Source organism: Vidua macroura, chromosome 2 (genome assembly GCF_024509145.1).
Source record: "Vidua macroura isolate BioBank_ID:100142 chromosome 2, ASM2450914v1, whole genome shotgun sequence".
In the NCBI taxonomy this organism is placed as follows: domain Eukaryota; kingdom Metazoa; phylum Chordata; class Aves; order Passeriformes; family Viduidae; genus Vidua; species Vidua macroura.
Genome location: NC_071572.1, coordinates 93,658,783 through 93,686,748, shown reverse-complemented (window position 1 = coordinate 93,686,748; position 27,966 = coordinate 93,658,783). Strand labels below are relative to the sequence as shown.

The 27,966-nt window shown below is 39.1% G+C and overlaps 1 protein-coding gene across 3 annotated transcripts; it reads right to left on the bottom strand.

The window, feature by feature from the left end:
• Nucleotides 1-1,531: 1,531 nt before the first annotated feature.
• Nucleotides 1,532-16,682, bottom strand: USPL1 (ubiquitin specific peptidase like 1). 3 transcript variants are annotated; one of them, XM_053970431.1, is made up of 9 exons: nt 16,655-16,682; nt 12,309-12,475; nt 11,642-11,770; nt 9,784-10,441; nt 7,580-7,666; nt 7,035-7,164; nt 6,060-6,185; nt 5,226-5,386; nt 1,532-3,678 (listed from the first exon to the last, which is right to left on the bottom strand). In XM_053970431.1, exons 2-9 carry the CDS (start codon nt 12,405-12,407, stop codon nt 1,784-1,786), a joined length of 3,285 nt encoding a protein of 1,094 aa, XP_053826406.1. In that variant the 5' UTR covers nt 12,408-12,475; nt 16,655-16,682; the 3' UTR covers nt 1,532-1,783. The 3 variants fall into 3 exon arrangements, with proteins under 3 accessions (XP_053826406.1, XP_053826407.1, XP_053826405.1); XM_053970432.1 differs by having other exon boundaries at nt 12,380-12,475; nt 16,655-16,676; XM_053970430.1 differs by lacking the exon at nt 16,655-16,682 and having other exon boundaries at nt 12,309-16,541.
• Between the last annotated feature and the right edge of the window lie 11,284 nt (nt 16,683-27,966).

The following is a 27,966-nucleotide window of genomic DNA, read 5'->3' as shown; positions in this document are numbered from 1 at the left end:
TTAATGTTTTGAACTTGGGATCTGAAACAATGAAAAAATGCAGGACACTATATATGCCTGATATAAAGACTTGCTGATAATATCCTTCTTATTTCCAAGAACAAGAAAAATGTACAGCTAATCTAACTTGGCATATAATACCCTCATCTTTGTATCTATGCATTTAAAAAAAGACTCCAATCTAGCAAAATGAAAGCTATACATATCCAGAAACCAAGGTGTGAATCCCTCTGCTTACTCACTGCTGCCTTGCCAAGTTTTTCCATTACTTTCTTCCTACTGACCTTGCCTCTTCTTGGCATCTCACATACGATCAGGGCTGCACTGCCCAAGTCATGAAAAATTCCAAGTGACAACAGTAATAGGCATTAACTTACTGTTAAATTAATTCTAAGAAACCTTTTTTTTATTAAATGGTTTTGTGGCTATGAAGAGCTAATGGGTACATTTGATATTCTTTCTTAGTGAATGCAAACTCTGGACCGAATCTTACAATTCTTCTTAAAAAAATAACCTGGCTCAGAAGATATTTTACAAAGTTATATTTGCAGTTGCCCAGGATGAAAACTCAGTCGCTGCTGTAACTTTTAATAGGAAAATTTCTACCATGTATTGTTGTATTGTCTTTTTATATCTCTGTAACAGTTCTGTAATGGTTTGCCCCTTCACCCTCCATTTTCTCACGGTGGTTCCACCCCGAGCTTTCCCGCCTTTCCCTCAATGCCAATCTCCCTGAAAATGCTCAGTCATTCCCCTGTCCCCTCCCTGGTACCCTGTCCGTCACTCGGCTCCCCATCCCACTCTCCCAGAATCTTCCACCTTGGGCATTGAGTGAGTGGACGAGGCCCAGGGGTCCCTCCCTTGAACTTCCCCCATTGGTTTGTGTGTCTGTCTGTCCTTTTGCCTTCCACTCCCCCCAAATCCCCCCATTGGTGAATGGGCGTCCCTTCCCCCTGGTTACCGCCCCCGTATTTCAGCTGTTGCGGAAGTCTCGAGGCTGCTCTCGGCTGTTGGATTCTCTGGAGTTCGGAGCTCCTCGGAGCGTGGATTAAACTGAGACTGTTTTCCCACCCTTGAGTCAGCTCCTTTATTGCCTCCTCGGACGTCACCTCTCCTCCATACAAGGCGGATTGTCCCCCGCAGCTGACCGTGCCTCTGCTGGACAGGTGAAGCCAGGGGGCTTCAGGGTGGCACGGCGGCAATGTATCCATCTTTTCTTGAATCCAAGGGCTGTATACATCAGCATGAGCTTGTAGAACAGTAATTCTGTAAGGAGTTAAATGCCAGCCTAGCAGAATGCCAGCCTCAAGTTTATAATATCAGAGGATGCAAAATTCCCTAATTACAGAAGGTACTTACATTTTTTTTTTTTAAATGTTGGACAAAGTAACTTCAGGAATTGAATGGTCCTGTAAAATGATTACTACATAAATAGTATTTCTTACACCGTTACATCATCAAGACTACAGAACTTAATTAGTTCTCAAACTCACTAGAGTATGGAAGTTTGTCATACTAAAAACAGCAAAAATTAAGACTCATAGGAGCTTTTAATTAAAAATCATTGTCATATCTGACAGCTAAAATAACTGCTTCTCAGAAGAATAAAATACATTAAACCCTGATTTGCTTGTTACAGTAAAACATTAAGAAAAAAAATCTCAAATGTAAATTGTTCAAGTACAGCCAGTGTGCAATTAAACTGGTTATAAAATATAATTTAGTAGTGCTTTGTTTCAAAATATACATAATACTGAAAAAATACACCCAAGAAACTGAGTATTTACCAAGTTTCAAACAGAGTTTCATCAAAATGAGGTAAATCCATGTCACCGGTCATTGAGCTTGGTGCTGAAATGGAGAACAGGTCTTCGAGAATATCATCTCTTGTAGGACTTTCAAAAGAAAGTTTTTTCACACTCTGTTTGTTTATTGCATCAAGCTCTGAATTAGTGTCCTTTACAGGACTGTAGTAATTGTGGTCCTCACTTGTCACTGCTGCCTGTGGCACACTGGTGCTCTCATGGGGCACGGTTGTTGCCGCGCTGCTGTGCACCATTTCCATGTACATACACTCATCTTCGCTCTGTGGAGCCTGCAAGGAAGCGACACTCGAAGTAGGGGACAGTAATTCTGCCAGTATGTCATCAGTGTTATCATGGCCAGTGCACCGTGGCACAGTGTTTGCATTCAATTCAGATTCATTGCCTGTGACATCAATCTGATACTGCAGCTCCCTTAAAAAGCTCTGCAATAATTCACTGTCATTTTGAGATTCAGTCTGCGATGAGGTGCTTATGTCTCCACTCACAGGTTTTTCATGTTTCATCTGTTCCACTGCTAATCTATCCAGTGAAGCCAACTTCTTCTTTTTAGCATTAAGTTTTTTTAACAATTTCAGGCGGAGCTTCTTTGTTTTGTCACTGTCTGACTCTTCTGCCTTACCAGAGTTACAGCCAGGTGAAGGGAACTGAGTCACTTTACCTGAGGTACCCAAATTACTTTCTGACTTATTCCAAGTTGGACCTACAACAGTGGTATGATTTGCTGTTGGAAGACAAGTGCTTTGAGAAAATCCTTTGAAATTTGATAAAGGATGAGTATTATTACTCTGAGGAGCCACTAACTTTGGCATCTCAGTTGTTTTCTTTGTACCTCTGCTTTGAAATCCACCAAAGTTACTTGCGCCCTTCATTGGCAGCCGAACTTCACTTACTCTTTGCACTGAGGGAGTTTTGCAACTTCTCTCATTCTTGAGAGCTGAGGAACTTGAAGGCATGAAAGAAGTACTCTTGCTTAATTTCTTTACCCAGCTTCCTACAAATCCTCCTTTTCGGTCTTTTTGTGAGGACTGAACTGAATTACTGACACCAGAAGAACTGCCAACTTGAGAATTAACTACAGCTTTGCTTGCATCTTTCAAGTCAGGTGGATTTTGTATAGTATTTTCTACTGCTAACTTGTTTAGCAGTAGATCTGAATTTAATCCATGTTCTCTGTTAGCTAAATTTGTTCTGTCATTTAATTGGGAAGGCAATGAGTCAGATGAATCAGGGTCATGTTTTTTGGGCACGGGAGCAGTAATACTTACTGAGTTCAACTCTTCTAGAGGTAAGCAAATACTGGAATTTTCATATAACGTGGATTTCTCGTTCATAGCTAGACTAGTTCCAGCAAACTCTCCTGCGTATGGAGTGCTAAGTGAAAAAGCAGGTTCCTCCTGTTCTGGTGTGCCCCATCCATCAAGAAAGTTATTGCCCACCATCCGTCCGTTAGGCAGTGATTTATCTTCCGAGTCAACTAGAACTTCTTCAAGCATCAGTGTTATAAGATCACCATCTGCCAGATTTTCTGAACCATGATCAACAATACTTTTGTCCTCAGTTACTTGCTGCTGTTTCTTCTCTGGAATCCTCACAGAATCCTCTTTATGGTGTTCTGCAGGTGTTTTGCTGACAGTGTTATCAAAACCACAATGCAACACTGTGGAATTTGAATGTAGATTATTAGAAGGAATATCTTCGCTATTTTTACTTTGGAACTGTGAATTCAGTTCTTGTGGCACATGGGATGCTTTCTTTTCCCAGATAACAATATGAATCTCTGAAGGAGGAACTTCAAATCTTTTACGTTTCTTGCAATACGGACCCTTTAAGTCATCACATTCAAGCCAAGTTCCTGAAAAATAGCAACCAGTGCAGAGACTCAGAGACTTTTAAAACTGAAGTCACTATCCTCACACTTGTCAAGTATTTTTATTAACCCATTCCCCTGACAAGCAGAAAATAGAGTTTTTTTTTTTTCTCCAGAGAAAAATGGGAGACTGCCACTGTAAAAAGATTAAATACAAGAAGTTGCAGCAATAATATTACAGGTCAGAGTGGGTCAACCATATAAAACAAAGCTAGCTAAGGGTTTTTTTTGGCTGAAACATCTTGTCTGAAAATACCCTCCCAAGTCTGAGGTAAGAGCCACCTCTCAAAATAAGTCTCTCTGTAGACTTTTTCATTGCCTGGGTAGGAAGCACAGGGGCTAAAAAGAAACTGCTTATTTTAATACTCTTGTCTCATTACCTGCAAACTGTTCATAGATCACAAAAGAATATTTTATAGCTTCAAGAATTTTAAAACAGATATATATGACATATAGGAGCTTCTTAACTAGGCATTTCCCAGCTGCTTCCTCTTTTCATTTCTTTTTTATCTCTGGCAATATGACTTAGACAATTTTCATATTGTCACAACACTTCATAAGACTGCGCCCCATGCTCTCTACAGAGGCATGATTATCAAAATATCACCTTTTCACCTTCTCTGTTTGTGGATCTTCCATCAGTGGTACAACCATCAACCAGCATTAGTAATGTTTCTAATATGGATTTGTGCCTCCCACCCCTGAGGTGCCATAAAGTTCAGATATAAAAAATAACTACATTAATTGCTCATAGTACCATAGGTTACCTTGCTTCCAGCCAAGAATGGATGAATCACTGGTTTAAAAATAAACAATACTATTTGTTCCACAGTCACGGTCAGGCTGCATTTTTTTAACTTTCACCAAGTTATGAAGGGAAAAAAACTCTATAGCCAAATTACTTTTTCCAGTAAATGCACTGTAAGACAGCACAGTGCAGTTAAACCAACTGAAAACCTTCGCTCTGAGAAACAAATCCCCCCAGTTATTTGCAACGTTTTGATATGAAGTTTAGAATGCAGACAAAAGAAATCTTTCAACGGTTGAGACTACTGCAGTAACCCATAAAACATTTCATGTAGACTCATGAAATATTATGGTAGATAAGAACCATAAATTCTATCTTATCTCTCTCTTTTATGAGAAAAGACTGAGGGAGCTGGGCCTGTTCAGCCTTGAGAAAAGACAACTGAGAGGGGACCTCATCAGCATCCATAAGTGTCCGGAGAGAGGTGTCAGAAGACAGACCCAGGCCCTGCTCAGCAGTGCTGAGCAATAGGACAGAAGGCAACAGGCAGAAATAGATGCACAGGAAGTTCCACCTGAACATGAGGAAGGACTTCTTTACTGTGCAGTGGCCACACACTGGAACAGATGGCCCAGAGAGGTTGTGGAATTTCCCTCACAGGAAATATTCAAGAACCATCTGGATGCCATCCTGTGCCATGTGCTCTGGGACAGCCCTGCTTGAGCAGGGAAGTTAGATGACCCCCTGTGGTCCCTTCCAACCTGACCCATTTTGTGATTCTTACCATCAGGATTCAAAGACCAGCTTATGAAGTGCTTCTTATCTGTTTGGTACTGAACAACAGATGTTATTTGGTAGGTGTCTTCCTCAAATTGAAACGAATATTTCTCCAGGTTGTTATGTGGCAAGCCTTCCACAAAATGTAACGTTAATATTGAGGGTACTCTGACAAAGAAACGATAAGAACCAGTTTATTACAATGAAATAGTGGCAAAACTTCCTAATGAAAAAGTAAGATGTCTCTAAGAGTATGTGGTTCTGCCCTTACTATTCTACTTCCTCACAGACTCTTCAGATTGCACAGTAAGCACAAAGAGAAAAGAATATCCCACTTGGATGTTCCATTTAATTATAGATTAGGAAAAAAAAAAAAAAACAACACTAAGTAAGGGATTTGGGGAGTGGGGAAAAGTTGAGGAAAAACACCCCTGTGCCATAAACACAGTAGCAAGGGACATTGTTCCCAGCTGAAATAAGTAAACAAATGATCAAACAACTTTTATCCACAGCAGGGGGTGTGAAAAGGCTGACACTGGATATCAGTTGTCTGTATTTACTACTTGATAGTTAAGTATTTATGACCTAGCTCAAATACATGTGCTGGTCAGCATTTTAAACATTGCTCTATTTCATCTTTAGTAAACACTATTTGCTATTTCAGTTTTTAAGAATGATCTAAAAATCTTTAAAACTGAGTACTGATCAGAGTTTAAGGTTTAGAATCTCTGCAAACTCATATTAATAGTTTGGTTTCAAAAATCATAGGTTCAATAAATGAAGTCTCAGAACTGAGTTAAGTTAAAGTATGTTACTTTTAAGTTCACATATTCAAACTTACTTTTCCAAGATCATCTGCTGTCTTTGAGAAGTATTTCCACAGTTAATACACAATCCAATATGAACAGCATTAAGTGGATGCCATTCAGGGATTACATTTGTAAACGTTGTTAGAGTTTTCTTCAATCTGGACACACACACACATTTAAAGAGTAAGCTGAGTTGGTGATCAGAAAACAGTAAATATACATACTTTACCAGGAAACAAGTTATAAAAATATCATAAAAACCCACATTTTAATCATGTTCATGCAATTTGTGTGGAATTCGCTGTGACAGCATCACATCCAAGTCAGCCCTGAATTCAGTTCTGCCAAACACGTCACAAATTTTCAACAGCCCTGTGGCCTTCAGTTTCACATTATTTGCTTTTTCTCCCTTTTAATGTTACCTCTGCTTCCTTTCCAACATAAGACAGAGCTTGTACCAGGATCTGCATAATTTACTAGCTAATACAGATGTTTTTCAAATAAAATGAGCTGTCTTCTGAAGGTGTCTCTCTTTACCTGCTGACTCTAAAAGGAGCCTAAATTAAGAGCTTGTACCTGTGGCTACACAGAACTAAATCAATTCATGAAATTACTCCCCTGTAATACTATTTTAAAATAGACAAACTGTGTTAGAGACTCTGATTCTTTGTAACCCAAGTGAATATTCCAGGTATTTCTCAATAGCAGGAGTGTACTAGGCATACATTCTTTAGAACCACAGCAATTTGTATACTCTCAGCAAAATATCAGAGTGAGCATGTCCAGAGACTCACACGGTTACCTATTCTTTCTTTCTTTATTAATTGATAACATGGTTGCTTAAGACATGGAACAGCAGTAAACTATTTGCAAATGAAAAAGCAGATCATGTAAAACTTCAACAACAAGCTTAAGCGTGGAAATCTGAAGAAAACCAACTATTACATGCAGATTTTAAAAGGTAAGGTAGAACAGCTATATAGAAGCTACTTATATAAAAATCTCACCGATCCTGGTATTTGTGGCCACAACGTACACATTCAAACTTGCATGAAAAAGAATGCAAGAATAGTCTCTCAGCTTGTTGATCCACTTGTAAGAGTAGCTGAAGTGCAAACACTGGATTCTTCATATTACCTTCAAAGATGGGGCAGAAAAAAATGGGCACTAAATATCTGAAATCACCTTTCAGTACCTCAAAAAGGAAGAAGATAAGCTTATTACTATGATTTAAATGTCAGTTATTATTTCAAGGCTCTATTTGCAAATCTCACAGTAAAGGGATTGATCCATGTTATTAGGTTGTTATCAGTGACAATTTCATGCCTACAGTACAATTACAAAGATTATCTGCTCTCTAGAAAGCCAGAATGGGCAAAGGACAAACCAGCTGATCATGCTGTAAAGTATGTGCAAGTCACCAATAGAAACAAACGTATTTCCAAACTTTTTTGTATGCGTTCATACACACATGCTTTTATGTATGACATAAAAGGCTTCACATCTAGGGTTTCCTGAAAGTAATTACTGAGATGCTGCACTAATTACTTACCCAATTCACACTTCAGCTGGGGCTGAAGTTCTTTAAACATTACATTTCTGATTTCATTGAGCTGAGATTCTGCTTTTGGAAGAACATCTAAAAAAAAAAAATACATATGTCTTCATGTAGTCATGTGTAACAGCCCCCACACCTTTTCACACACATATGTACCCCTAGCATGCACTCCCTCTCTGCAAACCAATGCCTTTCATATTGACCCATACTTGCCTAAGACTTGTTGGTAGAACATCCAATTCTTGGTATTAATTGATTTGAACATAAGAAAAGAATTTACACAAGTTACTCACCCGTTTACTGCAGTTTGCTGACTAAAAACTACTTGCTCTGGCTTAAATTATGACTACAAGCCTGCACCAACAGCTTTGTAGTAACAATATTTAAGGAGAGTGTGACCATACATTAGAAATACTGAAGATTCAGAGATTAAAAGAAAACTCTAAAACTTAAGCATTAAGAGCAAAAGCACAAAAATTGCTTACATGCTAAGGTTATACAATTCAAATAAAACATTTTTATGTATTGTTTCAGATTAAATACCAATTTCCTAAGTGAGCCTTTAAAATAGTAAAAATAATTTTAAATTTAAAAATAACTTTTTACTTTATATATCTTAGTATTTTAATTTTGCAAGTTGTTTAAACACCAATACATTCTTTGAGCACAAGCAAGAACATAACTTCTACTACACAATCATAATCATAACCTGCAGAAATGAAATATTTAGAATAGCTTATTACATATAAACTGTGTATAGAAATAAACAAAGTTTCTTGCAGCTATATTGCTTTTGATTGTTTGTAAAAACAGCTTTATGCAAGAGATACTGTAAAATTACACAGAAGAACAGAATGAATTCTACACTTGTCCTCCACAAAAATACTCTTCCTCCAATCCCCTCTCCACTGTTACCCAATAAACTGATTCGTTTTGCCATAATTGAAATGAAAAAGTTTAAGTTCTTTCAAAACAACACTGTATTCCAACACTTAACATTCCCATTTAAGGGTTACTGCACACCAGACCTCCTTTGCAAACACAGCCCAACAAAGAAAAACATCTCAGACAGGTTCTAGGATGGCAGAGGGCTTCAGTAACAGCTGAACACCTAAACTCAAGCAGCATGACTTCCTGGCACAAACAGTACATGACCTAATTCAGAATATTTTGGGGTTTTTCCCCACTTTGTAACATGGATTAAACCACTTCTGATACACATTCTTTTTCCCAGGAAATATAGGACCATATTCAAGTTACCTAGGGCTGTTCTGTGATTGTGGTCTGTGACTGTGGACTGTTTATATATTCAAACACACATAGTCCAACAGCGTCCACTGAAATTCAGGAGAGGTACTGGCTAACCAGAGAACCTTATTCCTTCTTTAACAGATCATATCTAAGAAGTTTAGACTTATCACACCAGTGATCCAGTTCAAGAGAAATAAAAACCCCATGATCTTAGTTTCGGAGTCTTAAACAGAATCCACAGAACAGAAAATGACTAAAGGCCACACCAGTAGAATACAGTGACACATCCTCCTCAGTTACAGTCCTCCAACGTGTGATGCTGAGCTGACCTGCTAACCCCTTGTTAAGTGTTACTGAGTTACTAACCCTTTCCAGACCATATGATCCAGGTTAATGTGTTTGGCTACTTCTGACTGAAGCAGGTTAGGAAACACTGTCCTCTACAGCAGCTTGCAGACTTCGGGGGAAGCATTCCTTCAATGAGCACAGCTGGAGCCAGAAAAGAACTTATGTTTCCAGCTTTACTATTTTCGGTGTGGCAAGGCAACTGCCCATTTACACAAGGATATAAACCACAAAAGAAATTGTTTCCAAGATCAAGATTAGAACAGTATTCTAACATGTTAACCAACAGAGGGGAAGGAAACAAAGTAAGGTTGAATTACATAAATAATTCATAATACCTTTATGTTGGATATGACAAAAAAAAAAAATTAAGAGATGCTTGGCATTTAATGCCTTCAAAGAGTGCATGTTTGCCCCAAGAAGAACAATTTCAGATGTTACCGGGACTTTGCTAGATAAAGCACACTATTCTACAAATTCATGGTAATAGTTGTATTTTTTGCCATCTTGAAATAGAACGGAGGCATATATAAGTGTGCTGTACTAAATTCCACATATTTGTAGCAAATCAGTCTGAGAAAACAGCAGCTAAATTTACTCACCTTTTACTTTACTCCTTTTACAGGTATTCAGAAGAATAGATGCTTGATTATACTTTGTTAAGAGTTTCTGGAATAAACATTTTCCATCGTTATATTCTTCTGCTAGAGCAGATTTTAATGTTTCTAAGTGTACTAGTGCTGACAAAATGCAATCTAACCAACAAAGATTGTGTATGTTTCTCCACTGAAGACACAAATCTCTGTTATTAGTGGAACTTTTATCCTCTTTGAGTGAAATTTCAGATGCTGTTGATAAAAGTTCAGAATTTGGCAATAGTTGTGTTTTGGGACTAGAAGTCTTTGGTGGACTTTCTTGGTAGTTGCTGGTCTTGGGGGTTGTTTCAAAATCCACATTCTGCATGCAGGATCCCACATGGTTGCCAGGATTTTGCTGGTCATTTTGTAATACATCGTGTAGGCTTGCCCTGGGAATACACGAACTATTCTGGCAGCCTTTCACAGCGGAGTCTGCACTAATGGTGTGCTCAACATTGAGCACGTTGTTAGTTCTTGCTTCTTTTGGATCTGATTCAACAGCAGAAAAGTCACTGGTACCATCTAATTTCCTTCTCTTGTGAGTAGATGGAACTTGATGATTTTCTGAACCAGTAGAAGTAATTATGCTGTTTAATGGTTTATAACCAAGTGGGTAGATACACTAAAGGAAAGAAACAAGGTTACAGTGAAATCTACAAAGCAATTTAAAGAAGTACAAAACATACTTTTAAAATGGAGTTGAATCACAGAATCATAAAATGGCTTGGTTTGGAAAGGATGTTACAGACCATCCAGTTCCAAACCCCCTGCCATGGGCAGGGACACCTTCTACTGGGCCAAGTTGCTTAGACCTCCATCCAACCCAGCAATAGGGACTCCTGTAAAGTGATATTTTAATTAAATCAATATATATATTCAACATAGGTATGACAGGAAGAGTGTGTTATCCCACCACTGTCTTATAAGCAACTGTGAAATAAATCTATCAGTAGTGATACTTCAACACTACTTTTCCAGTAAATTCTTCCAACCTCTGCAAACAACTTAATTTTGCTAAGGAGAGTCCTCTTGTCTTATTCTGCTAAATCCATTCCTTTAGGGCACAGATTTGACATTATTATCTCATGCCTGAGAGACTACTAGTGCCCAAACTGACAGGGTATCTTTCAGGCTAGCTCAATGAATATAGACAAATCCCTATTACCAATCTCCAGAACTATACTATAATTAGTTAAAAGCAGGAAAGAATGGGAAAAACAACTCTGAGACCCATATCTAGTCAAGTCTCTACTAATTTAAGGACACCAGTCTGTTTGGGACTGCTATACCCTCCCCAAATACATGGAGCAGTGAAGGGAGAGGTAGCAAAATCACAACTCAAATATTGAGCAGCACAGAAATCCAGCCAAGGTTAAAATTAAAAAGGAAAAAAAAAAAAAAGAAAAATATTGTAATTACAATTATAAACCTATTTGCATTACCCAGACTTAAAGAAGGGAAAATGGGAGACTCAGATCTGCTAGAGTTATGCACTAATTACATGGATCATCATCACCTTCTACTCTGACTTCTACAAAAATTTACTTGTGATCCCTTGTTAATTGAGAAGAACCCTCCTTTATTTCATTTTTTTTATTCTTTTTAATCCTTTAGGGTAGCTACCTATGCCTAAACACTGCATATACACAGGTTAGTTCTGTTTTTCCCTATTTGCAAGCAAATATCCTGCAGCATACAGACTCAGACGGGTCCTATTCCAACAGTCTGCTCACCACCTACAATATCACGGACTTAGAGAGGTGTAACTGCTGAAGGCAAAGGCCTCTGCAGGGCCAAATAAAACTCTCTATTAGTGTAATACCTGAGGATTTTCACAAAGGAAAATGGACTCTTGAAAATTAAGGCGGTAAGTCCGTAAACCTTGGATCTGACCCTTCTCTTTGCAGACTGGACAATACTCATGTGCAGTTGTTTCCACAGGACTACAGTTCTAAAATAAAAACAAATCAAGAAAGATAAAGCAGCATAAATTTATGTATTTCATACATTTTCCCAAGGTAACACATACTTATCAAGATATAAAATCATTGTTCAACTTCTAAATATAATACAATATAAAAAAGCAAACTCCATTGGTTTCTTCTTTATTATTTGTAATATATTTGTATGTTAGTATGATTTAAATAAATTTATCTTTTTATTTAAATATTCAAACAAGGTGTCTTTCACAACACAATTATGCATATTTTATTCTATTTGAACTAAACCACAGGACCCTTATTGCCAGGGAACACAAGCTCAGATCTTTGAAAGACAAATCAATTTTCATAGGAATGCAAACAGTTGTAAAAATAGTGCCAGTAAAAAACATAGGCACATATTTACTTAGAATAATCTTTCGCCATTGTTATAGATTTCCGTGGAAAATAATTTTCAATTTTTTTTTGTAAAATTAAGACCAATTAAAAATCTCTCAAAACAGAGAAAAATATGAACTTTGCACATATGTAAAACAAGTTTCAACTGACTTTTCCCAAATACCCCACCATGTGGAGTGTCGATTTCCCTATACCAGTCCCTTCTCCAATCACTTGCAAACCATTTGTAGTCTTCTGGGTATCCATCATTCTGAGCCACTGGCTAATTTATGTCACTTGTAACAATGCCATGACCACTAAGGATTTTTCAAAGACTCCTGAAAAATAAGAAGTGAATAAAACAATTAAAGAAAAATTAGACTGACGTTTGGGAAAAAGAAATACCAACAACAATGCAGCTTGCATGGTTTGTGGAAATTAATTCAGAATAGTATTTCCTAAACAGAAAATAGTTTTTTTTGTTCTAGTGCAGATTGTGAACTCAAAATTTTAAATTAAGAATTACAGGGACCCAATCCTGCTCCTGTTGATTTGAAACTAACTAGAATAAATATATATCTCTTCAAGATGCATGAGGAAGTTAAATTGAACTGCAAAGTCATCAATGCAGTATCTTTCCTTCAACCACAACTGCCCTCTTTTCATTACTTCACTGAAAAACATTCTCTCACACACCACGATGTCCTTCAAACCCTTTTTACAGTACAGCAACAACTCCTTATGAAAAAAAATATTTCTCCAGGCATTCTTGATACCAGTATAAATACTGGTTCAGCCTAAACCTACATAGAATATTTGGCAAGAAGAGACCCTACAGAACTGCATGGAATGCTAAAAAGCAAGAGAGCTTAAATTTAAAAAGCACAACCGAAAAACACAACCACTCAGATTTCAAATCAGACCCCCAACTTAAGAGTGAGTCAAAATGAGGGGATATCCTATTGAAACTCTCAGTGTGTCCAGCAGCATTTCTCAGAATTATCAGTCTGCAGCATGTAGAGACAGTATTCCCTGACTGATAAAACTATGGTTGTAATAGAAGACAAGAACATAAAAATATCAATCCATGTCCCTTAGAGCACATTTAGCTTTCCAAGTAATGCTGTAGGGTGCACAAGAAACAGCATGGTCCAGGGCTCATGCAAGGTGAAAATTAATGAATTAGCTCAAGGTATACAAACAAGCTTGTTGGAGTATAAAGGAAGACAAGCACCCTGACTTTTCACACAGCAGCAACAGCACTATCACACTGCAAATCAACCCTGCTATCATATATTTAGTCTAGCCAGGAAGTTGACTTGTTTTATACAATTACAAGTTGTATAGATAACAACCCTTATCATAGGATATATCATATTAAAATACATCAATTTATTTTTTAAGGGACTTTTAGTCAATTCCTCGTCATGAAGCAGTCTCAGCACTCCAGAGTAAATAAAAACCAGGTCACATGACATGACAGAAACTCCTGAGAAATTTCTCACCACAAAAATTCACCACACACTCAAAAGGTTAGTAACACTAAGAACCTGCAGGTTATTATGTTTTAAGCATGCCCCTTGGTTTTTTAAAACATATGTATTTCTTTGCAAGGCCCTGTTTACCCTATCAGCTCTGTCAAAAGGAAAACAAGTTTTTTTTCTGGTTGTGTTCAGTTTCTGTTACTTATGCTGTTCTTTTTAAAGCTTGAATATTGAGATGTATAAGATTTTCTGAGATGTACAATACCTCCCCCAGCTATAATCACCCAGCCAACAGTACCACAATACTGAAAGAAAGACTTTTATTTCTCTTACAAATATAATAACATTTTTTAAAAATTAATTATCCTTTTAGTTCAAAGACAAACTACAATGAGCAAATAAAATAGGTCTGCCAGTACTAGATATGCAGAGTGGTACCAAGAGGCCTTCCTGTGCTCTTCAAAGTTTCTAACATTACAGGAAGGTATTGCTGATCTTTGCACAATATGCAAACACTGGGCATCAGATCAACACTGCCAAGAAAAACAGCCAAGTAAAAGACTGCTGCATCAAGTACTGCAACAACTCATTGTAGCCACGTGCAGTTACTGCATTACAGATGGGAAAGTGCAAAGGAATGCACACTCAACCTTACTAGGTCATGTTCTAAACAATTAATGCTGCTTTCCTTCTTTAAGTCTAAATATTGAAAAATATAATGTAAAATATGCTGTGGATGTGACTAAATTATCATTATGCTGTGGCTATGCTTCCTTGAGTAGATGTGTTGATCTAACAGCTTGCTGGTGCAGAATAGGGGCATCACTTTTCTTTTTTTTTTCCCTTCTCCCCACTTTCCCTCACAGCTCATATCCTCATCAGACTTTTTAAGAACTAAACAGACTCACAAAACAGCAGAAAACTTAGTAAAGAACAAGTTTTTCTGCTATTCCATGGAATTAAATTGGCCTATGAAAACTCCAATGACCTAGGGAGGGTAGAAGATAGAAAATAAGGAAAAGATGAAGTAATAGAGACATATGGCCTTGAAATAGAACTGCTAATGCCTAAGGAACTGGCTGGATGGCCACATCCAAACAGCTGCAGCTCAGTGTACCAAGCACAAACCAGGGTGTCCCTCAAGGGCCCAAAGTAGGGCCAACACTGTCTATTATCTTCAGCAAAGAGACACAGACTGTGGGATCTGGATTCTGCGCCTCCAGTCTGTTCTGGTAAGACCCTACCTGAAGTGCTGGGAGCTGAATAATGATGTGGACCTGCTGGAGCAAGTCCAGAGCACCTCTCCTATGAAGAAAGGCGATGAGAGCTGAGATTGTTCAGCCTGGAGAAGAGCAGGCTCTGGGGAGACCTTACTGCAGCCTTTCAGTAATTAAAATAGGCTTATGAGGAAGAGATAGAGGCCTTTTACTGGGATCTGTAGTGACAGTACAATGTGCAGTGGTTTTAAATTCAAAGAGGGCAGATTTAGATTGGACAAAAGGAAGAAATTCTCTATGATCAGGATGGTGAGGCACTGGGAGAGGTTGCTCAAGGAAGCTGTGGATGTCTCATCATTGGAAATGTTCAAGGTCAGGTGGGACAGAACTTAGAAGAACCTGGTCTAGTGGAAAGTGTCCCTGCCCACTGCAGGGGAGTTGGAACTAAATGATCTTTAAAGGTCCCTTCCAACCCAAACCATCGCATCAAACAATTCTACGGAAAAAGGGACCTGGGCCTTTTTGATAATAACTGTACCTTGTGAAACTGTACCTTATGAATTAGAATCAGTTACAAACTGCAAAAAGCAGGCAACAACAGTGATTACACTACAGTGAAGAGGACATCTCCTTGTTTACAGGCTAAAAGGACAATTAAAAAGAACCTTTTTTGTAAATCACCTCACAAGTCTTGTTTCCTTCATCAAGGGGATATTGAAAAGATTAAAAGAAACAAATGTGAAGAAAAAAAAAAGTGTTGTTAGTTACCTTTCCATTCTTTACACAATAAGACATCAGAGTACTAAGGTTTTTTGTTATCTCAGGTCCTAACTACAAATATCCGAATCCCAGTCTCTCCCTCAAAAATTGACAGTTTAGGCCACAAAATGTATTTCATTACATGCAACAGTAACATTGTTCCCATGAGAAAGCAGCTCTCTCTCCAGCACAGCCTGTAAGTAACGGACAGAACTGCAAGGCTCCATGGCGTGGGAGCAAACACGAATTCCCCACCTGAAAGTAGCTAACGTAGACTAAGCAAATAAAGATAAATCAGATGACATTGCAAAACGAACCAGCGTGCAACATCATTATTCCACTGTTCTATGAGTTTCTTCTACAGGCAGACTTCTCTGAGACGTCCACATATTAACTGCTTTTATGGGCGTATGACAAGGGATGGGGACTACATTTTGCTGGCAAATCATTCAGTCCTTCCGAAACGAAAATGCGAGTGTAGGAAAAACACAGCCTGAACTAGTGCAGTTCATTATAGCTGCAGCGAAGAGGTAAGATTTCATGAAGGCAGGCGATCTGTGTCCCAAGGCAGTGGAAATGAGAGGCACGGGGGTGTGGATGCCACCTAACCAGCCGTCAGGGCAGGGCCGGCCCAGTACGGGGCTGCTGCTCTCCCTCCCTCCCTCACCGAAATGTGCTCGGCTTTTTCAGATAAATCTATGGGTAAGCTGCCTCCTGATTTCTTATTCCACATCCAGAGTGATCCACACGCTACTGCAGAGGAAAAAAGCGCTCAGAGTTAATCGCTGAATACTAGAAAACCGTGCCAGGGTAGGTGCGTGCGGACACACGCGCGGTACCTCTCCGAGCGCATCTCTGCCGAGCGAGGCGCGGAAGGCCCGCACCCTTCCCTGCGCTGCTACTGACAAGAAATACTCAGTCGGCATTTCGGGACCCGCGAGACCCCCCCGCTCTCCGCCCCGGTCGCACCGAACGGACCGGGCCGGGCCGGGCCGGGCCCGCCGCTCCCGGCGCCAGCCGAGCCCCGGCCCGCTGCGCTCGGCGGCCCCGCTCTCACCTGCGGCCGCCGCCACTCCCGGCTCCCGCCGCTGCCCCGGACCCCGCCGCGCGTGGCCTCCGCCGCCCCCCGCCCGGTCGCGGTCGCTGCGCAGCTTCCGGCGCGCTCCTGCCTCCATGCGGGCCCGCCCCGCCCCGCTCTCGGCTGCCAGCGGAGGCGGAGCCACCGCCGGGCGGGCCTGGGCTGCGCCGAGCGGGGCCAGCAGCGCCCGAGGTATTTCTCGCTCCCTCCCTCTCTCCTCCGCGCCCTTCCGCCCCGCTCCGTCACTCACGCGGCGCGGTGGGAGGGGACGGCGGCGGGGGGGGGCCGGTCCTGCGGCGCCTCCCCGGGCGGGAGGGGCCCGCACCTGCTCCCCCCGCGCTGAGGCCCGGGAGGCGGCGGCCCCGCAGCGCTCGGCCCGGTGGCGGAGGGGGGGGCAGCGCGCCCTGCTCGGCGCGGTGCCCGGGGCAGGGAGTTGATGATTAACCTGCGGGCCATTGAATACCTGCCTAAAGTCGCGCCCAGGGTGGGGTTTAACCTTGTCCGAGGCTCGGTGCCTCCCGTGTGACTCTCTGCCCGAGACCCTGGGGCGGCCAGTTCTGCTGCCGCCGCCGAAGCGCTGCGGGAATGCGCAGCTCCCTGTTGAAAATCTCTGCTCTAAATCTCAGCCTAGAGCTCGCCTCGCAGTCGTTTTTGGAAGTTTCAGGCTCAAGAGGTGGAGGTGATGTGGGGTCCCGGCGAGCGTCTCTGCAGCAGCAGCCTCGGGCTGCAGGAGCTCGAGTGTTTGTGGCTGGCACTTGAATCCATGCTGGCCCCTTTTCCTCGGGCCGAGCTGCAAGGAGCTCAGCAGCTGCGGCATTTAGGTCAGTGCTCCGCTTCTCTTGCGTCAGGAAAGCTGCCAGTGCGGCCCCAGCCTCCTGCTCCCCGGGGCGGCAGGAGGGAGTGAGTCAGGAGATTGTTCCAGTGATAGCAGAGAAAATACCTTCTCTCCTAATGCCTGCCACTGCTTTCCTGACACGCTACTCCTGGTTGCGTTTTTAAAAAGCACTTAGCGCTGTATGATTTTGCATTGCGAAATGATGTGTTACTATAACGGGTCCATCGTAACATCTGTAATCTAATTTTTTGCTGTAGTTACTCCTTTAATTTGTGCAGCAATGTTGTCAAGGTTGAATTAATGTTTGAGAGTATTTTGTTCTATTGGAGGAAGTTTTATGCCTGACTGGAGAAATACTGCAATGAAATCTGCAAATAGTTATGTCACGAGCACTGATTTTTTTAGGTTGATGTTGGGGTTTGCTTCATTAGTGCTTTGATTGTAGTGTAAGTTTTCCCTTTTCCCAGGGATGACCAGGGATGCCGTTTTGTTTTGGCCTTCCACAAGCTTTTGTTTCAAGTATGTACAGCCTAAAAGATAATGTGGCAAAGGTGTTTACTTGTGTGTGTTTGTGCTCTGGAGGATTAGATAGATGCTTTTCCTCCTTGTTAGCATGGGCTGATTTTGAAAAAGCTCTAGTACTAGATCCCAGTTCTCTGGTAAGTTAGAATTCATGACTCAATACTGTTAAGACTTTTTAAGCTGCCTAATGCCTCCATTCTCTGCTTTGTCTCCTCCCTCCCACCCCCAACGTTTTTGGTAAATTAACTTATATTTGGGGACAGACATTTTAGCAGGGTCTAGGAAGAAATACTTTACAATGAGGGTGGTGAAAAACTGTCAGGTTGCTAGAGAGGTGGTAGATGCCTCATCCATGGAAACATTCAGGGTCATTTTGGCCAGGCTCTGAGCAACCTGGTCTTGTAAATGTCCGTGCTCATTGCATGCGGTTGGACTAGATGAGCTTTAAAGGACCCTTCCAGCTCAAAGTATTCTATGATTTCAGATGTTTTTTATATACCCCTGAGTACCACAGTAGGATTTACTGGTGTCCTCTATCTTTTTTCCTCCCTGACATTCAAGCTGATTAAAGGAAAGCTTGTGCCACTGACAGAATCCAGAACCTGAGTTTTTCCATATGCTTGAGGAACAGAATTTGTGTGTTGGCAAAGAAAAGAAACAGAAATTTTTCATGGAACTTGAACTCATTTTACCATACAACTTGATTTGTCCTAAACAAAACAGAGTTACTACATGACGCAGACTCTGCAGTCACTAGAAATTGATGTGAATGTGCCAGATGTGGACTCCTAATGACTTTGGGGTCTAGGTAGACTGCTGCTTGCTCAAATGGAGTTTTGTCTTGCATGTTGTGTCAATTTGACTAGATTTGGTTTTGATTTAACTAACAGTGCATGAGCACATGGCTTATTTCTTGTTTTATCAATTTCTATCTGCCTTTTGAAACTTTTTTCATAACATAGACAGGATTAGGAGGGTTTTAAGATAGAATTTTTGAAGCTCCTTTGGTTCAGGCAAATGAATGAACATCCATGTCTGATTTAACTTCCTGAATCAAGGAATCATCCTCTTGTTGCACTCTGTTCAGGCATTATTTTCCAACTTTGTGACTACATGGACACAGTGAAGACTCAGAGTCTCCCTTCAAACCCCAAGATGAACTCTTGAAATGAGTGTTGTTTAAGGCTTGATATGTGTATATATATATATATATCTTTGGTGCTTTCAAAGAGTAACAAATCTGTACAAGAAACCATTATCTGGAACATAGTTAAGAATGTTAGGGAAACAATATTCAGGGCATTTATTTAGAAATTTGTACTTGGTCTGAGAGCATATGCTATTCATGTGCGTCTTCTAAAAATATTTTCACATGCAAATTGCACACCCGCTGGCTGCTCAGTTCTAACCATGTTGTTGCTGCATGATGGTCTCAGAGAAACTGAGAATGGAGTGGGATGTACCAGCTGAAAACGTTTGCTTTGAAGGTTTTGTTTTTGGGATTTTACTTCTGCTTGTCTTTCCTCCTTTTTCCAAAACCTAATATAAGAACATTTCCAAAATGGCACTTTTCAAGTTTAAATTTTAATGTAAGAATAATAAAGTAACTAATTATATATGTATCTCTTTTTCTCTGTTTAATTGCTTAAATATATTAATCATGTTCTGTTTTTCAAGTACAGACCACAAGAAAGCCATTGTCTCACTTAGATTTTTTTTTTTTTTGTATATGAAGTCCAGGTGACTCTGATTGTAAACTTTCTTGCATTCCTCAACTATTTTTAAGCCTACAAATTAGTAACATTACTGATTGTGAAATATACACATAGTATCCTTTTGCTATTGCATTGCAGTATTTTAACCAAAGGGAGGGAGATCTTTTCTAAGAGAGAGATTCTAAAATAAGAGGCCAGGGTTTTTTTTGGTTTTTTTTTGTCAACTGCTGCCTGTTTAAACCCTTTATTTTTTCTGGAGTAAAAACCTCTTACATTTTTATGACTCATTTTCAGAAGTACAGGGAAAAAAAAGTGCTGCGTTTTTTCCCCTACTATGGTGCCTGTAGCCTTGGCAGAACAGGAGAAATCTATATATTGCTCTGAGGTAAAGGTAGATTTCTTTTTTCTTCTTGCATCTTATAAGAGTGTTTCTTATTTTGTCATCTTTAACAGGAGTGTGTTTTTTGCTGTGTTGAATGAGAGAAGCTGAACACTTGACACCTGATGCAATGCTCTCAGAAATCACTGCAAAGATTTCCATTTGGGAATTGCAGCTGGCCTTCAGAATAATTTCTTAATTTTCATACTATTCTTAAAGTTATTTTACCTCCATTACCTACAGCCCATAGGCTTCTGACCCCATTCTAGTAGGGAACAACAGCCAAGAGTTAACTTAGTATCTCTTGTGTTTTCAGAAATGAATTATTTTCAGGCATATTTATAGTGGGAAAATACCAGTGATTAAATGTTTTTTCTGAGACCTGTGGAAAGCTGAGTGCTATCTGATACGATCATAGTGGTTACGTTGTGCATTTGTGTCCTTACAAATCTTCCAGTACTTAGGTTATGTTTCTGTGGTGTTGTATTGCTACTCTTGTGAAAATCAGCAAAAAATAGAAAATACAGCTTAATGTTGATGGAAGGATTTGGATAAGACTCAGCATGAGGTAATATATCAACAGTCAAACAAAACTGACGTCTTTGTAGTGGCAAAGATATTGGCTAGCTTGATGTTAAGGACTTGAAAAACTGATGTGAAAGTTTGGAGTTGCATTGGTTAAAAGACTTACAAAGTAAGAAGGATTACAGCAAGCCAAGTGTTTTGAAATTAAATGAACAAATAGTTAACACTTGCCCAGATGTGATATGCTGGTTTCTGGTTTCATACATTAATTGCTCTTTTAAGGCAGGTTATATTTGACTCTCCTTTTTGTTTGGCCTTTATATTGTTTTTCTCTTCCTCTGTATGGAAGTCTGGAATTTCTAAGGTGGTTTAGGTTTAACTGATTGACTTTAGCAGAATTCCAAGATGTATTGTCAGTAAGATTTCATTCATTTTGAAAATAGCGATTTTCAGCAGTAGTTGCTAAAGACAGTGTTGTACAGGAATTTGGGAAAACTGGGATGGTGTAAAAGGTGCTATTGCTCTTTTGTGTGTGTTTATAAAAGGAAAATTAATACTAAATTATTTTTATACAAGTAAACAATAATTGATATAATGACACTTCCAGAAAGAATCTTAGTTGTTTCATTCTGTTTTCAAAGTAACTTTAAATTCTTTGAAAAAAGAAGTGGTAAGCAAACATATTAGTTAAAGTTGAACCCTTGTGGATCTTGGGGAAAAAAATTCTAAGTATCTTAGCTGCAGAACCCAGTTCCTATGTTAGCAGATCAAAGAATAATAAGTAACACACTCACTGTCCAAGTAATTGGCCAGTTCTTTTTACACTCCATAATGTGCTTGAAGATATTTTTCATGTATTCTGGTACTTTCAGAAGGAAGAAGTCTTTTCAAGTAGTCTGATTCTAAGTTTGTAAAATGTCAATTGGTATTGACAAAGGAAAAAAAGAACAATTATCTATTTTGTGAAATGTACAAGTGACAGATTATTCATTCTTACTTACTGTATAAACTTATACTGACATAGCATTACCTGCCCATTAGAGACTTCCCCCTCTGGTACTTCAAGCACTTGAGCTACATTTTATCACCATTATCTTGTGGTTCTCCTCTTATTTAGTCTTGGAGGTTTTTGCTGTCTGCAATCCCATTTGATTAAATGTCCTGTGTAAGGATGCTGGTATTGTTACAGCCACTTTACAGTGTGTGAACAGAGGCTCCAGCTTCTGGCATCTCTTTCGAGTGAGTGCAGTGTAAATGCAAAGAAAGACTGATGCTTATTGTGAAGAGTTTAAAATGCCTGTCCTGCCTTCTCTTTCTGGAATTGTCAGCGTATTGCATACTTCCCTGGTTTTTCACAGAGTTGCTTGAGCCTAAAGAGTTTGTTAAAGTTGGCAGGACTAATTCTGTGTGAGCTTAAAGCCCTTGCAAAATCTTTCCTGTTTCTGAATTATCCTGTGGTGGTTTTGTTTGATTTTTTAATGTCAGAAAAATTTATTTGTATATGAAGTCATTCCTTAGTTATGGCTAATGAAAGAAAATAATTTGTCTTTCTTAAGGTATAGGACCCAGATATTTTTATATGCCAGTTTTTATTTGCTTCTGGTGCTGAATCACCACATGATTTTGTTACGCTAGTTGCTGTAAGAATGCATGTAGCTCTTCACACTCAAATAGGAGTCATTTTGGGCCTAGAGACCACTACCCTTTTCTAAATAAATTATTTTTTTAAATCCCCAAACTATTTTTAGAGTATTTTTTCTGTAATTCCTAGACCCTTGGTTGACAGGGGGTGTAGGGAGTGGATGAGTGGGATCATGGTGGTAACAAAAAATTATTACCTTTTTTTCCCTCTAGCCTAAAATATCAATAGTTCAACTTCTAGCTGAAATGAAATATTGCTGAGTTCTGGTTTGCTGATGTAAATTTAGTGCCTCTCTCCTTCTCAAGTGTTGTAACCCATTGGCCTGGTAAGTGCATCTAATTGTATGTCTTCTTCCCTGCCAATCTCTCAACCTTTCTTTGTATTTTAAAATAAGAGATATGTTCCAAAGTGATGGTAGTGTTCAGTACTTGTTCTGTATAAAGCAGGATTTCTACCTTTGCCTTTAGAACAGAAGGGAATGGCTGTAATTGTCCTTTTCAGCCTAATAGTGCTTTTTCTGTAGATCAGAAATGTTATTAACTAGCCACACTGGTAATTTTTATATAATCTGTGGTGTGCTAATGCAGAAGTTTTGAGCTGTGCTGGTGTCATTCTCTGTACATAATATGATATAATTGACACAACTCTTTCTTTCTCTCTCTCTCGCTCTCTTTTTTTTTTTTTTTTTTTTTTTTTTTTTTTTTTTTTTGGTTGGTTTTTTCCTAGTGAAACTTTTCAGTAAAGTAATTTTGAACCTTGGCCAAAACTCAAAACCTATCATCTGCTTTTTACATGGCAGCAGCACCTAGCAAAGGTGTGGCCATACCTGTGTTGGCAAAATACCATGGAGCATCTCCTTGTGATTTTTTTCTCTCTTCTGTCAGACAGGGTGCCAGGACAGGGACTTGTTGCTTGGTAATAACCTTCCTTTCTCAACTAGAATGCCAGACACCACACTTCTAAGAAGGGTTGCAAACATGGAAATGCAGTTAGTTTTATTGCAAACAACTATTCTAAAGTATTTTTTTTCTTTCTAAAACACAAAAGCGATAGAGTTTATTGTTAAAAGGGAACCTAAATATTTAGTAGACTCAGTTACTCACCTTTATTAATCAGAAAAAATATTGAAGTTTCTTAACACAAGTATAAAATAAAGCTATCTAAGGTAGAAATTTGCTGGTGAAGATGCTCTGTCAGTTTGAGAATCTGACTGACCTCTTGGTTTTTGCTTTAGAATTGCTGGCTGGATTGTTGTCTCTTCCTGCTTCCTACCTGCATCTTTGAACCATGTCCCTTTCTTTCATGACTTAGTGGTTGATGTGGTTGCACCATCCTGTGACCTAACATCTGACACTTAAACACTGGTGGGAAATTTAGCTCTTTTTGTGGATATGTAGGAGAAAATTGTTGGAGTAACCTATAGTTTAAGTGAATGAGGTCACATAGGGACAGGCCCTCTATGCAACCTAGCAAACAGCAGTGGCTACTAATGAATGCTTGGGGAAGACACGTAAATAATGTCTGGAACTGTAGAATTTAAATGTTTTTCTGTGTATTTAGAAATACCCCAGAATCCAGTGTTTTAAAATGCCTTTTGAATGGTCCTAAGACCAAGGTTAACAAAGCTGCTAAAGTAAATTTCTTTTTTTCTACATATTCTGCTATTTATTTCTTGTTGCTATTGTTACCACTTAAATAGTGCCTATATTGTTTACAGTAGTGTCCACAGTATTAATATTTGAAGTTACTTACAATAGCAGGTATTAAATGTTCAAATGAAATCATAATTTAGAAGATGAACCTTATTTAGTTTGGCAGAGTTCATGTATTGTCACACAGCATAGATAAACCGTTACTGTGTTTCATGCTTCAGAACAGAGGATATTACTGAACTAATATAAGGCAAATTTATTTTGTAATCCAGCTTGGGTAACCATGTTTTTATAAAACATATTACCTTTTTTTTATTATTATTTGTGGATTGTTTCAGTGAGGGTGTTTTTTTTGTTGTTGTTCTTTTTGTAATTAGCAATGCTGTACCATATTTCATGCATGAAATAAAGGTGTAAACTTATGCACAAATCCAAAATGGAGGTCCTTATCAGAGCAAAACTGGAGGAACAAAACAAAATGGCAGTACTAAAGCAGAGGTTCCCAAACTGACTCTGCTGAAGTTTGGTCACTGACCTTGATATCTAAAGGACTATTGGTGCCACTGGTGTTAATTTCTCTTTATAGGTATTTTTTAGGTTTATAGGTATCTCTCAGAGCAGGACCTCTATCCTACATTCATCAGCCTGTGAACCACCTGAAACCAGGACCCAGCCCTGTGCTTAGGGGTTCATCACCCCCTACTTCACTCCATCCTTTTGCCATCTATCAAAATCTACCCCTGTGCAGCAGGTCCCCTTGGAAAGCTCTCTCATAACAGTATCTGATTAGAAGACATTTGAAGTGAAATGCAAGCATGATACTTGTTCTGAGTACAGCTGGAAGTGCTATAATGTTCCATGCTTAGGAATAATGTGTGGCAAGTGACTGGTCCCACAAACCCTTCTGCAGCTAAGTAATCCTATCAAAGGCAGTTGAGTGCATTTGATTAAGGATTACATGCGATTAGTAGTCTGCAAGGTTGAGAGTACAACTTGTGCCATTAATGAGTATTCACATATTAATGCTGCTTTGAGCAGAGATTGAACTAGATGACCTCTGAGGCTTGCTCCTACTAGAATGATTTTTTGATTATCACACTTGTATTATGCAAATAGATAACTTCCTTTATAAAAAAAAAAATCATTAGTTGGATAAGCTGAAGTCTTGTAAGTCCCTGCCATTATTTTACCTAACTGCATCTTGTTGTAGCATGGAGTTGCAAATGTGATCCAAGTTTAAGATTTAAAACAGTAAGAGGAATAAACCCATGCCTTCTCTGTGTATTGCTTCAAATTCTTTGTATACAGTTTTATGCCAGATTGAATTCCTTGTGTAGCAATGGTTTCCTAGCATACAGTTGACTTGTTCTAGAATTAGTTCAGAATAGAGTGCCTGAAAATTTGATGCTTTATGTGCAATTGAGGTGTGTGAATTGATTGAAACTTACTCTGCCTAATTCAGGTACCACTAGTACTGAGACTATGGTAACAAAGGTATCAGTGCAGGTTAGCAGCCTAAGAAAGGTTTGAGGCCCTAAAAACTTTCCAAAGCAAAGACTCAGAATGTGAGAAATATTAAAAAAAAAAAAAAATCCCAAACCCACTACCAGCCCAACAAACCCCTCTACTGTTAGAATACACTATGTAAAATCTGAATACATGTAGATATTGAGACACAGCTGGTTGACTTTAATAAACAATAATCCTTCTCATGTGCAGGGAATCATACGGATTTTCTTCTGCATCTGGATAAACTTTGTACCCATTGATACTTCTATAACTGTTCTCATTTAGTATTGTTAATTACTTACTTTAAGCAAGAAGTTGGTGATAAGAGAAGAAATCTCTAAACTGCTGCCTGATAAAGGCCAATCACTTTCACTTGCATGCAATTAGAAATATTTTTATGTAACATTTTAAGCCTCCCAATAGTTGAATTAATCTCAGTAACAGGCTATAGTTGTTTTCATGTCCTATTGATAGCGTATTTCAGGAAAACACTTGGTTGTATGCTTTTATTTAAAAATACAAGAAGTATGGTAACATCACAACTAATGTGTTAAGGACCTGGCAGGTCTCTTGGGCTTTTAGGCAGTATAGAAAGTAATTGAAAGGAATAAGAGGTGCTAGGAAGGAGTGGAGTTATTTCTTTATGCTGCTCTTCACCGCAAGGATGTGGGCATTTTATTCTTTTGAAATAATGTTGATTGGATGTTATCTGATTATGGGATTAGAGTGGCAAAAGACTGAATGCTAGAATGAAGTGCTAAAGACTCGTAAGTCACCAGGACTCGATGCTATTCATTCCTTTAGTGGTTCTAAAGGATGAAGTGGCTGATCTGCTAAGAAGAATGCATCTCGTTAGGATGAGATGCTGTGCCAGGAGACCGGAAGCTGTCAAGTGCTGTACATACTGTACTTCTAAACTGAACACAAAGAGCAGAGCTGGAATTTGCAGACCAAGGACTCTTATTTTAATGCCACTTAAGTAGCTTTGAATTCTGCATGGATAGTCTAGTAGTTCTGTGAGCACAAGATACAACAGCTTTCTATGCAGTTGTATCTTAGAGGTAATGAAAAATACCAGCTGCAGCTGGGGTACTTGTCATGTGTCTCTTGCTTGTGTGTTTTCTTCCGTAATTACAAGGGCATAGGCTGCAGTCTGTACTTCAGTTTGGTCTGTTTGTGGGTTGGTCTTCTTGGATTTCTGAAATCTCTGAATTCTTATTAAACTGTAAATGACTTTTCAGTTTTCCTTTTTGATAAAGTTTGAAATCAGGTAGTGGATTTGAAAGTTAGAAAAGGCCAGGCCTAACTAAGCAGACATGTTTAACTGCATTAATCTCTTCTGTGTTTAGCAGTCTAAACAATGACTAAGTTGCTTCTGTTATTAGTAGACAAGAGAGGGATGGACCTCTATACTGATACGCTCACACACCCTGTTTAGTTCATCCCACCTTAAACTTGCAGCGTATGGCCTTTGGCAGGAAATTGTACCCCATGCAATTTTGGTGAGGCTTTGTGAGTTGTCATTTTTGATGCCATTGTGGGGATGATGACCAGTGATGCAGAGGTGGAACTGAAAGCTAAAGCACTCCAGTAGTATGCTATGCTGCTTTCAGTGGCAGAGCTGTGATTTACCTTGGAATTTACACTCAGGTAACAACAGCAGTTTCTTAAGTACTGACATTTGTAGCTGCAATTAGCTGTGTCATCTTGTTCTCTCACTTTCCCTCCTGTTGTATTAGCACAGTGATTTGTGCCATCATGCAGTGACTTGAATCAGAAAATTGATCCTGACTTAGAGAGGGGTCTGTGGCAAGCAGCAATTTCTAACCCAAGCTAGTTCCTCACTCTAGTCTAGAGGGTGGCTCCACCAGGAGATGGGATCGTGACCTAAGGATCAGAACAAGCAGCAGGAGTGTCCTCTCTCTTTGAACTGGCATTTTACCAGAATAGATGCTCATCAGATTATGCCTCTAGAATCTGTGACTCATCTTGCCATCAAGTAAGCATCCAAAGTAAAATACTGAATTCATTCTGTAAAATCAGAGAAAGTTGTGAGAAACTTGAAGACAGTCTTCCAAAGCTGTCTGTATTACCACGATGGTGGTAGATGATATTTGGTGGTTTTAGCTACAAAATAATTCATGCTGGAAGGAGTAATTTGAACTACTTGAAGATAATTCTATATTACAAGCAAATGATCTTCAAAAATACATGTATCATTATAGATACCCAGGTGAAAGCCTCTTTGAAGAGAAGAAATATATTAATGTATAAGAAACATCCCTAAACTGTATTAAAATGGTGCTCTGCAGTAGCATTAAATGAAAGTTCTTTATCTGGGCATCTCTGCTTAGATTAACCATCTATCTGGTTTAATGAATTCATTTATACTTTATCAATCACTGCATATACATATCCTTTGTGTTTTAAATGCTATTGTTAAGTAACAAGTTCTTGAAAACTAACTAAAGTATTTTCAGTAACTTTACACAAAATAAAGTTGCTTTATTTC